This window comes from Anopheles cruzii, chromosome 3, assembly GCF_943734635.1.
Source record: "Anopheles cruzii chromosome 3, idAnoCruzAS_RS32_06, whole genome shotgun sequence".
NCBI classification, from domain to species: domain Eukaryota; kingdom Metazoa; phylum Arthropoda; class Insecta; order Diptera; family Culicidae; genus Anopheles; species Anopheles cruzii.
In genome coordinates this window covers 31,559,209-31,570,980 of record NC_069145.1, presented here as the reverse complement: position 1 = coordinate 31,570,980, position 11,772 = coordinate 31,559,209, and the positions used below count along the sequence as shown (strand labels likewise).

Below are 11,772 nucleotides of genomic sequence, written 5' to 3'. Positions count from 1 at the left end.
GTTATGCACGAACCCGACGATCGCGGTGTCGCGAACGCTTCTGGTTGAGTTGAACAGCCCGAGTATAGACAATTGAATTTGCACGTGTTAGTCACCTCAACTAAAGTTCTCGATAACTAAGTAAAAAGTTTAAACGAGCCGATGGAAGAACTCAAAAATTACTTTTATCGCTTATGAATCATACTTTCGCTTTAATAACGGATGCAGTTCTGGTGGGAACCGGCGAAGTTGGCAGGAATTCATTCGTCCAGTTTTGTTTCAAGATTAACAGCTCCTAATTTAGTGTAGTTATTGTACATGGATCTCAGATATTGATACCTTAGATACCTTACTGCTGGCGGATAAGTAAGTAAACAAGTATTGCTTGACGATGTAACGATAGCATGGTAGTAATAGCGTATCGGTAACACATCGGAAAAGTAACTACCACATCGTGCCAGATTCACGTGCTGCGATAAGTTACAAAACTAGGTCTAAGCAGCAGTGTGCAGTTATAAGTTACTTATCACTAACGGGCCCCCATAGTTTACATACGATCATTGCGTGATCGTATAAAGACTTGTTTAAAATAAACCCTCAATCTAAGTAATTTTAATACCAATTTAAAAAAAACACACTCATCTACATAAATCTTTTGTTTAATTTAAGAAAGTAACGGTGCATTTTTTATCGCTACTAAAAAGATAGTAAATACACGCCTGTAAATCATGTGCCACAACTACTTTTTCTATTTTAGTACACAACCTGGTTCGATGGGTACGACTATAACGGTATGGTTTGTTATACTATAGTCATTGCTGGATACTAATAGCGAGGAGTAATGTGGAAAGAATTGCCAAGCTTCGGCTCAGCACATTTCGCCTAAATCTTTGTGTTTCGTGTTAGTTCCTTCCCAAAATGCAAAGTAGATCAGTTATTTATTTCTTTATTTTTAGCCACATTGAACATTTCTTTATTTCCATATCACATATCCAAACTTGTTTTTATAAAATAATTTAACGCAAAAGTGATTATTCCGCCCAGTGCGACAAATGGTCATAACAAATCATAAAATCTAATACAGCTAATTGAACGCTACTCACTCCACATGATTCGTTAACTTGCTGGCTATTTGAGCGTTCGAGTCGCGAGATACAATAATGTGGTTGCATCCCAGGAAGTCACTGGAAGCTCCGGTTTCTTTAAAAGCCCACGAACTCGCTGGAGCGGTTCGTTTTCCGATACCTACGTCCAGAGTCCAGCAGCGCACCCAAGTTAGGCCAGGAGAGTTTTCGCGACTGCTTGCTGTTTTCTTTTGTGGTTGCGCTTTCCTTTGATACACTTTTTCCAACCAACATAGACCCCACCATCCCTCAGTAGTGATCCATTTCGAAGTTTGATAATTGAAGGTGCTGCATCACGTTCCGCGCCTCGAAGTATCCAGTATCTTGCGGATCATCCGGATTCGGCACGAACGGTGGCTTCAACGAGCTCATGTTAGCCCATTCGATTGACGCGAAAAACGCCATCCTGCGCATTTGTTCGGCGGCCGGTCGTTTGTTGTGATCGTTATTAAGCAATTGTTCGACCGCATCGACCGCCTCTGGCGACAGCGACTCCTCGTCCGTTGGCCATTCGATGTTGCGCGCTAGAATGTTCTCGAACACTTTCTGCGGTGTCTCATCGTTGAACGGTGGCACGCCGGTGAGAAACTCGTACAAACACACACCGAGTGCCCACCAGTCCACGGCTGGACCGTGACCTTGTTGCAGAAGCAATTCGGGTGCCAAATAGTCTGGCGTTCCAAGAATGCGCTCGTCTGATGCCAGGGGAGCCCTACGGACGGACTTTGGCGTCCGAAACGGCGTTTTCACCATCTTCGGAGTGTTTTCCACCGTCATCCCATCCCCATCATCTCCAATCCTTCCTCCTTCGGCCGTACTATTGCATCGGTCAGTTTGGTGAGCAGTACATATCGGCGACATGACGGAATCGTCGGTCATTTTTATGAAATGTGAAGGAACTATCGCTTCGCTGTAAGTTTTCAACTTCCGCGATTGCTCAATCGACGACGGCAATTGAAAACGTGTACTTTTGAGCTTCCCCAACTGGCCACCTTCACGGCGGATTTTTTGTGACGACACGGGTGTCGAGAACATGACGTTCATATCGATCGTAATGCGCTCGTCAGTGTGCATTTCATCATCCGACAGGGACCGCACCTTCAGCACACCCTTGATCGGCGAGGTAGCTTTGCGTTTCTTCGGTGTGCTGCGGTGCACCTCGCTGCAGATGTCTAACACGTCGATTTCCTGTGTCAGCCCCGTGCTTGTTGAACCCGAACTGGCATCGACGTCGGAGATAAGTGAATCCAAGCGGTTCCCCGGATGCCGTCGCCGCTTTATTCCCCTGTGGATGGTGCGAAAATAATAAACTCAACAAACCCTTCCGTTTTCCCGATCTTGCAATCAGCATAATTACTAACCGAAAATATTCTGGCATTTTGAACCCGCGCGTGCCATTCCGGGTCGGTGAGTGGTGCAACGATTCGGTTAAATTGCTCATGCTGTAGCTACAAAATAAAAAAATGTCTCATATCCTTATCCTATTGGAACCATGACGCTACTACCTTCTTGACAAATCAGATCCATAGTAATCGTCCTTATTGCTGTTACCGGAATGCTCTATTTTCTCAATTGCCGAAATCTCGCATGGTATGTTGGATATGTCGCTTTTTCTGCTAGAAACCCCGGAATCCTCGGTGTAATTGCGGTTCAGTTTTTTCGACATCTAAAAGTACAAATCAGACCATTAGTGTAAGGAAGCGTAACGAATATGCAGCCGCGCAAAGCTTACCAGCAGACACTCGAAGGGATTCAGTTTTCCCATGCGATTCATATCGTCAACGTTCTCCTTCTCAACTACTGTTTCAGGTTCACTCGGAACTATGTGAATCTTGCGCACAGGCTCGGTGCCTCCGCTGTCTTTTACCGACTCACTGGAGGTGCATGTGTAGTACGAGGAAGAGTCCAACTTTTCCTCTACCACAGTAACTTCCGAGCGTGCCTTTACCTCGTCCACGGTGCTGATATTTTGCTCGGCTGAGAAGAAAGGGCTGACGCCCGATATTTTGCTATCGTTCTGCTGCCGCGCGTGTCCGAACGATCCGTCCGACTCGTGATCGGACGATTCATGTGGTAAGCGTTCCTTCGGCACCATCGGCTGCATCGTTCCCGATTCGCCCTGACTCGCCACATCCGTCACGACCCGCTTGTCGTGGGAACCGAACGACAAATGGGAGGTCAGTGACAGCAGCTGTCCGGGAGTCCGTGCGTTTAGGTTCGGTGAACAGTTCAGCAAATCGGATAGCTCCAAATCACGCCGCAATTCAATACGGCTCAGGCCGAAATCAGTTAGTTTTACGTGCCCGGTAGCGGACACAAGCATATTGTCAGGTTTAATGTCCCGATGCACGATGCCGTGATTGTGCAGATACTCCAACGCCAGGCAAATTTCGGCGGCATAGAAACGGGCTGTGTTTTCGTCGAAGAAACCGTACATTGCAAGCAGGGACTTCAAGTCTCCGCCGACCATGTATTCCATAACCAGAAATACAGACGTAATGCTTTGGAGGGAGTAGTAAAGCGTCACGCAGAATGGACTGCGGGAGAGAGCCAATGCGTTCCGCTCCGTCACTACCTGCGATACCATGTTTTTGTTGACCATCTCCGTCTTCTGCATCACCTTGATGGCGTAAAGCTTGTTGTGATCACTGTTCTTATAGCCTAGAAACACCTTCCCGAACGCCCCGCGGCTGATCGGTTTCAGAATGCTAAAGTCCTTGATAGTCGGCAGCTGTCGAAAGGATGAAACAGTTGTATGAGCGCAAACTACAACACGACAATGAGTTTGTCTTACCCTTGGACTGCTGGCACCGTTCAGTGCGCTAAAGTTTCCCAACGTACGAAATATCGAGTCATCACCTGCTGTTCCGCTGCTGCTGCCGTTCAAGCGATCCTCTGCCGCCAATGTTGCCTTTTTCTTCGGCGTCGTATGATGCTCGCCGTGTGTTGATTCCTCTGTCTTACAATCCATGCCCGTCAGTGCCATCGTGAATACAAATGTAGGCTTACCAACTATTCGAAGCAATCACATTACGAAAAGCAATGTAAAACGTGCGTTTCGGTCAGTTTTTGTTACGCGCACCACTCGTTTTACGTTGGATTCTGTTAAAGCCTCGGATAAAAAAAGGGGGATTTAAAAATGGCCAAACGTCAAACATTTTGACAACCAGGGCTGTGCTTGGTCGACATTCGCAGTCGACATAGGCTGCGTAGGCAATGTGGCAGCGTGCGTTCGATTAGTTTAAACTTACCAGTAAAATGAATTCAAACACAAGCAGTCGAATAAAATGTGCTACCTGCAACTATTCTTACGTTAGGAAAAATCACTTCTTTGCGCCAAGCAGAGCTAGAAAAGCATTCGTAGATCAATTTGATTTATTCACATAGATACCATCAATACATGTAGAAGTTTCTTATGTTACACGGTTTTATCTTGGTTCGGTTTACTACAATGTATACTTGTCATAGAGAATTATGAAGCGCACTCGACTCTATTGTAAATAACATGCATGTTAGATGCACTGATTTTATAGACCGAAGAATCACACGGTATTTTGTCAATATTTTGAAGCAATTTTAAGTTGATGATGATATTTTGAGTAGCCTTTGGGAAAAATAAAGTAAGTCAAGTTCTTTTACACTTTTCAGTAGTCTGACCACGTACAACTAGAAGCTTTATGATAAACCGTACGACTGTTTTACTATTCGATCTTTTAGATAGAGTTTTGGAATTGAATAATGTTTAGTTTATCATTTATATGTACATTATCAAAGGACCCTATGTGCCGAAGAAAACAATGAGATACCTTCCTCTAGTAATTATGAATTGCCTTGTTTTGTTTTTAGTTTTTGGTTAAATTTTGCCTTTTAATTTAGGTTTTTTTGGTTTTCGACAGTGTCAATATAAATCGTTACTTTCTAAATTTGGAGAAAAATGCATATTAAAATTCGCCTGTCGTTTAAGAACTACCCCATCGTTGTTTGGTTTGCTTCTCCGTATAATGTATTGTTTTCAGCAAAAGCTTACAATTTTTAACAGTTGCGTTTCTGGCGGAATGTAGCATCGAATGCGAACAGCAATACTAGTTATTAGTCCGCTCCGCGTGATTGATCATCCATTAACTTATGTGTTACGCTAATAAGGCATTTAGTTGGTGCGCGATGAAAACAGTTTGACCAAAGTTTAGGTGCTCTTATCTTGCCTCCGCTTCCGCTTTGTTACTCAATGGCTCAAACATTTAAAAACCGTTGTAATTTCTAAAATATGAATATTTTTTGCGCACATTTACGTTCTTTGCCGAAACTGATGATTTCTTAGATAGTTGTGCTCCAGTGGTTGATCGGATGGTTGGCGATGGACGGTCCGAGCAGCAGCAGCATGATCAGCGAAAGCAGTGCTCCGGACACGGAATCAGTGCCCCGGACCGTGCCGCTGCAATGAAACGGACGCTCCTGTTTATTCTCGAAAAAGTCCGCTTCCTCGTCACATAGGCACACCCGGTAGCTGCTATTGCCATTGCTGTTCAGCATGTTGCTGGTTAGAAACGTTTTGCTCGTTACAAGGGTGGTCGTCGGTTTGGTATTGTTTTCCATCGCGCACATCATTCCGTAGTCGCACTGGCCCGATTCCGAACAAAGATGCCGAAGTCCTGCGTGAACAGAATTATGTTGGAATAGAATGTGTTAGACATTAGTGTACGCACTCAAACAGGGACAGTATGGTAAGCCCTATTGCGTTGATTTACTGATTGTTCGAGGCTGATAAGAAAGAACCCTCGGTAAGGGATATAAGAAATAAAACCGGAGCAAAACTAGGCCACGCGTAACTCAACCAGCGTTTCCACTTGGTCGCGGAACACGGAAATAGTTCAGCGTGGCGAAACGGCGATTCCATTCCTGATCCAGATGGCCATCCAGACCACGAGTAGTCCGCACGCGCTACAAAAAGGCCACGGGACCTAGGCATTCGAGTCCAAAAGATCCTATCACCGAACCCAAAGCGGATGGACATTATTTGCCACTTATGAGTAAAGGTCAAGAAATTTATTACAACTTTATGGTTACGGCGGTCGGCCCCGAAAGCTCGAAAGGGGTTAAGTAGAAGCCGTCGACGGGATCGTGGGGATTTTATGGAATTTTATAGCGGCGAAGGACATCACGTAACAAATAGACACCCTTCGTGAGTTTTCTTCGAGCCGTACCGTAAACGTTAGTTGCATTTTCAAGGGGAGAAATCGACCGACCTGCGGTCCCACGAACATGCAAACCTGGCGGCTCAATTTCATTTTGTAACGCTCCCAGCTTGAGTGCATCGCGGTAGAAGACCCTCAGAAAGCAGCGGAAGTTCAGGGCTAATTTATTGTTGAAACGCGAATCAAGCCGCCATCCGCTTACACGATCCGCTAGCCCGGGCAGCGAACGTACTCCCTTCACAACACGGACTAATCGCGGCCCCGAAACGTTCCCTTTGTCCGGGGTAAGGATCTGTTGCACAACGCAGCGCCGGGCTGTCTTTGAAAGAACGTATCAGGCAGCGCCACGAACAGTCGGCCGTTCCCGATTATATGCTATCGAAGTGAAAAACGAATTTCCGGTCCCGGTGCATCCAGGTCCCGGTACGCTTACCTTTGTACTTCGCCGTGCATAGCCCATTAACGGGTGCCTTAAAATCGCCGCACAGGCACCGCATGCGATCATCGCTCGGATCATGGACGCAGCTCGTGTTCTGTATCGTGCTACAGTCGCCATGGCTGGAGCAACTTTTTGCTACCACTGCAAAGAGAAAGAAAATCGGGGTAATTCTAACGCTGATCATAGTCCTATCAGCGACCACCGTGTTTCAATCGTTAACGGTCAGACCCTCGCATTTCACTAATAATCAGGAGTAGGCTTGACGGTTAAAGGTTACCCCAAATTTCACCTACTACATCTAAAAATGGTCATCGAAAACGCAATAGATCTCCATTCATTGATAAGCTTGCACGTTTGATGCACTTTTTTGAAGCGGACCAGTGCCACGAGTTCGGAACAACCCTTTCGTGTCTAAGCGCAATTAGATTTCTCGCAGAAATCAAAAACGAACATCGCGCGCTTCACGATCGGCGCAATACTGATCCCGAACCATGTTGGATGCTCGGCAAAAAAGGCTCACACCCGTGGGGAACATCATGAGCCCGTGAATATAGCGCTCGCCCTGCGGTGCATTTGGTCTCTGTTCGTGTTTAAATTCATTTTTTGCCGCCCGTTAGTACAAACCGTTCCGAACCGATTTCTTCACGGCTGCTCCCTTCTTAGGCTGACCTTTGGTTGGAAGCCAAAACGTTGGTGTGGCTCAAACCGCGCTCCACTGATGACAACCGATGATAAAGGCGGCGGGTTGTACGACTTCTTTCTACAATATTGTTGTCGGCGGACGGTCAGCGGACGGTTTGGGGTTTGATAGGATCAGAAATTATTCGTCATTATGTGCAACAAGCTGGTCGAACAGCAATTTGTGCCCTATGTGACCGTGTCTCGCACGGAAAGTTCGCGTTTTCTTTCAATAGAAAAAGTATGTTTGATAAAAGATGTTTTTTAATCATTTGAATCCCGAACGCAACCAGTATTAGACCTTAAATTATAACGTCTACCGGCTCACCATTGGATCGAATCAAAAGGATGCATTGTGCCGAGCCAATGCGGGAAATGAATGGTAAACATTTATTACGTCTCGTAGCACTTTAATCTTCTCAATGTCGAACAATCAGCATGGTACCGTTTATCTGCCTTGACCATGAAACCCCTGAGCTATGAATGCGTGCAATTGTGTCCAGTCCACCCTTGGGCCGTGGAACGTAAGAATAGTGTGTACTATTATTTGTTCGGAATAAGCTGCATTTGAGAGATTTTTAATCAGGTATATGCTCTAACTATCTGAACAGTTTTTTATTAGATTCAAATCAATAATTGCCCGCCATAATGTAGTGAAAATGGTTCACCGCCGGCATACGAACCCCTAAAACCGTCTTGCGTGAGAGTACTTTATCGACCATTTCCTTTCAACATTTATAGCGTCACCGACACACGGTGCCGTCGATTGCCCAACAAATGGGGTGTAATGTGAGCAATCGAACAACAGGTACCGGTGTAAGGAACTCATGTTCTCCCCGTCCGATCAACCATCTCGATAGTTCCAATTAGTTTGGCCACCCAAACCCACACCGAACCCTTATCGCGATGTCCGATAAACGAGCAATTAATTTGAACACCGTACCCGTGTGGCCAACTCGAGATCCCTACACCCGAGACCCGTAAGCCAGTGGTGGCTGCGAACTGCCGCCACGTCGATGAAGTTATACTTCGCGCTTTCTTAGCGACCGGTCGCCTGTTTGGGTCCGATTGTCAGCGATTTTGGGAGTCCATAAATTTGGCACCTTTCACCCTAACCCGGCCACGGTAAACTGCCAATCTGTTGATTTGCCTCCGGAGGTGTTCGAACGAAGCGTGTCCAGCTGGGCAACACTTGGAACGTGCCACTGGAATTATGGCTACAGCCGATGGTAAACGAGTCGTTAATTTGTATTCAATTATTCGCTATTTATTCACTGCCGGGCACTGTTTGCCCTCTTCGAAGCATTGGAGTATGTGTGTCCTGCCGCCATTAAGCAGCAGGACTATTTACCCGTTCCAACAATTGCGCCAAACGGTGGTATGCGCCCTGAGTTCCTGAATGTTTTTTTTTTATGTTTCAGAAACATTTCGCACTGTCCTGCGTCAGCCTTCGTTAGCTTCGTGCTCACCCTACCGCACACAATGGCCGATTTGGACTTGATTTTATCTAATCACGGAATGTACGGTAACCGTGAGTATACCAAATTTATTTAGCTCCTCAGCTCCCTGGAAACCGCAGCAGACGTAGTGCTAAGGGCCTCTCTTTCAGGTGGCGCTGCCGTGGAGGGCCGCATTCATTAAAATACTTTCAGCGTGGTAAGGAATGTGGTACGATGCGATAGCTTTCCGTTGTTTTTTTGTCCCTGCTATAGGTCATCCTGCGACCTACGCACAAGCACTACCCACTAAGAAGCCCATCGTGCACAACCACACACGCGCAATTTCGTGCCTTTGGAGTTCCGCGATGCGAAGTCGCTCGTGCGGTCAAGCATGGTGGGCCACTAGATTCGCTTCCTTTTAGGTCATTCATCCATTTTTTGTGATCATCCCCATCAAATGAAATTAGAGAGAGCGAGAAGGACTAAAGGAGAGAAGTGAGGAGAGAGAAAACGACGAAAAGAAAGGGAAGAAAACAAGGGCTAAAGGGTAGCTTCGTGTCCGACTTTGGCGTGCTGTGGGTACAAGTTTTGCGTGTAGGTACAGGTGATTAAAAGTTTTACCTACTACGTACGGCGAAATGGAAAAATGCCATTTTGATAGTCTGCCACCGATGCTTTGCCCAACACCCAACCGCCCAAGGGGCCAACATGTTGAGTGAGCGCGACCTACGAGGCGCCCACGATTGATCGTCTCGATTTGCGTGAAAGAAAGCGTCGAACAAATAATGTAACATTTCCATTTTGCAGAAATCAGTTACGTACACGCTCCCGGCTTTCGTCTTTCGTGCACCCATTTGCAGATGATGCGCGTGCGGCGGCTGAATGATTACTCTTTTCCATTTCCAATTAATTGTTTCGTTCGAAACGAAAATTAGCTTCCCATTTTGTTTGTCACCTGATTGTGATCTTTCGCGGAAAGTTCTTACGCTTCCTAGCAAGAAAGTATCATCTCAATCTATAACCATGACCGAAATCGCGTGTTATTTTTGTTATTCGAATTGCAGTGTTTCGCATAGAAACCAATGAATTGGTGCACCGCCGACAAGACACTACCGGATGCTTGTTAAAACCAGGAAGTACGTTCCATGTTTGAACAGTGGCTATATAGTGAACAATTATTCCAAATCTAAAAGCTCCAAAACACAATTGACTTTCCAACCGGGCCACTTTACCCTAATAGGGTGGTGCAAATCGTCACCTTCTATCGGTGAATTTTCACCATGAAACCATGTTGAGCAGGATGTCTTTAGTGGAACTGTATGCAAAATTTGCAATTGCTCTTAGACTTGTTTTTAAGTCGTACACATTATCCAAGAGACAGTAACCGAATGTTCGAAACCACTTGAATTAATAAACAAATGACGCCATTGGCACGCCATGTTGCACATAAGGCTTGGGATATGATCGCGAACCGAATGAAGTCGTTGGGAAATAAATCATACTCTACAGACAATGAGCGAATGATATTTTCCTTGACAAAACGGGTTCATTGCCCGTTTACTAAACCACTAAGGTAAATATGGTACTATGCATGTGTGGCTTCAGGCACTCTATTGGCAATATTTTGTTTGCTATAACGATTTTTTTTTGTATTTTAATCGTAATGTAGTTTCTCCGTTTACTCAGTCGCGAAAAATAATGTTTGCCACATGGCTATTTTATTTAGAAAAAAGCCATGAATTTTGAACTATTAGCCTGGATGTTTCAGTTGTAGTTTGGGCACTGTAAAAGAAATTCATTATGGTATTACATAAGTTTGGCAAAGTATCGAAAGATCTAAACAGGCAAAGATTGTCATGTTTCAATTGACTTGTGATCGTATTCGAAATTGCAAACTCTAAAAGACCAAGCCAGGCCAGCGAGTGATCATCTTTTGACTGTTGTTTCTGCGAATGCTTTACATTGTTCTTATAAATACAAGGAATAGGTATACAAAATAATGAAGAATCCAATCTAAAATAAAGATTATTCGAGTCTGCTGGTTTGTTTGTTTCATTGAGAAATATGAGCTAAGTTGTAATTATCCGCACTAAGGGAACATTCCTCTAGGACGCAGGATACTATCGCTAGCACATGTAATTTTTACCGCCCATAGCACGTAAGATTGTTGTTCTCACCTGGCGGAGGTGTTGGTGCTGCCTGTTGATTCGTGTTTGACTTCCCGAAGGTGGTCAACGCAGACGAGCTGACGCCAAACAGCACTATCAGCACCGCAAATAGCGCACTTATGCTTCCACAGTGTGTCATTTGCTTGAGAGGCCCCATGGTCGGCACCTACTCCTTAGCCGCTCCTATTATCTGACACCTCTCGCGGTCTATACTTGCGTGTTGTGTTCGATATCTTCTCGGTCAGCGGCTCGTGTGGTGCAACGCGGCTCGGGCGATCGGCGGTGTAATGGGCAGACACCGGCGCCTGGCGCCAAACTTCACTCGCGACACTAGACTTAATTTGTTACCTCAGATCAAACACTCGCACAGGCGGTGACGAAAATGGAGCACGATATGAGGACCACGGGCGTTCGGTGTCGCCGAACGTGTCAAAGATGGCAACGGTACACCACTCAGCTGGCACTGCTATTAGTGGACGAACAGCCCAGGACTACACCGTAACGATTCATCACAAGACAGAGCAGAAGGAAACGGCCAGACCCACCCGGGGTAGTAGCCCCTTTGCACGCTGCACACTACCAATGGACGACGACGTCGAGGACGACCGTAGCAAACGCCGTGTTGCGACCGTACCTTTACGGGTGCCGTGACCAAGTGAGCGAATGCCTTAGCCTGCCAGTTTGACTAACCCTTCGGGGCGTTGGAACTCTCGCGATTTCATTAGACCAGTGGCAGACGGCGGGTAGGTTGTT

At 45.8% G+C, this 11,772-nt stretch overlaps 2 protein-coding genes across 2 annotated transcripts; both read right to left on the bottom strand.

Annotated features, from left to right (window-relative positions):
* Positions 1-1,352: 1,352 nt before the first annotated feature.
* On the bottom strand, positions 1,353-4,089 carry LOC128273609 (uncharacterized). The gene is made up of 5 exons (XM_053011615.1): positions 3,898-4,089; positions 2,836-3,834; positions 2,609-2,769; positions 2,465-2,551; positions 1,353-2,388 (listed from the first exon to the last, which is right to left on the bottom strand). The coding sequence occupies exons 1-5, from the start codon at positions 4,087-4,089 to the stop codon at positions 1,353-1,355; spliced, it is 2,475 nt and encodes an 824-aa protein (XP_052867575.1).
* A 427-nt stretch (positions 4,090-4,516) lies between these two features.
* LOC128272386 (uncharacterized) lies at positions 4,517-11,647 on the bottom strand. The gene is made up of 3 exons (XM_053010187.1): positions 11,029-11,647; positions 6,729-6,875; positions 4,517-5,752 (listed from the first exon to the last, which is right to left on the bottom strand). The coding sequence occupies exons 1-3, from the start codon at positions 11,174-11,176 to the stop codon at positions 5,418-5,420; spliced, it is 630 nt and encodes a 209-aa protein (XP_052866147.1). The 5' UTR covers positions 11,177-11,647; the 3' UTR covers positions 4,517-5,417.
* Between the last annotated feature and the right edge of the window lie 125 nt (positions 11,648-11,772).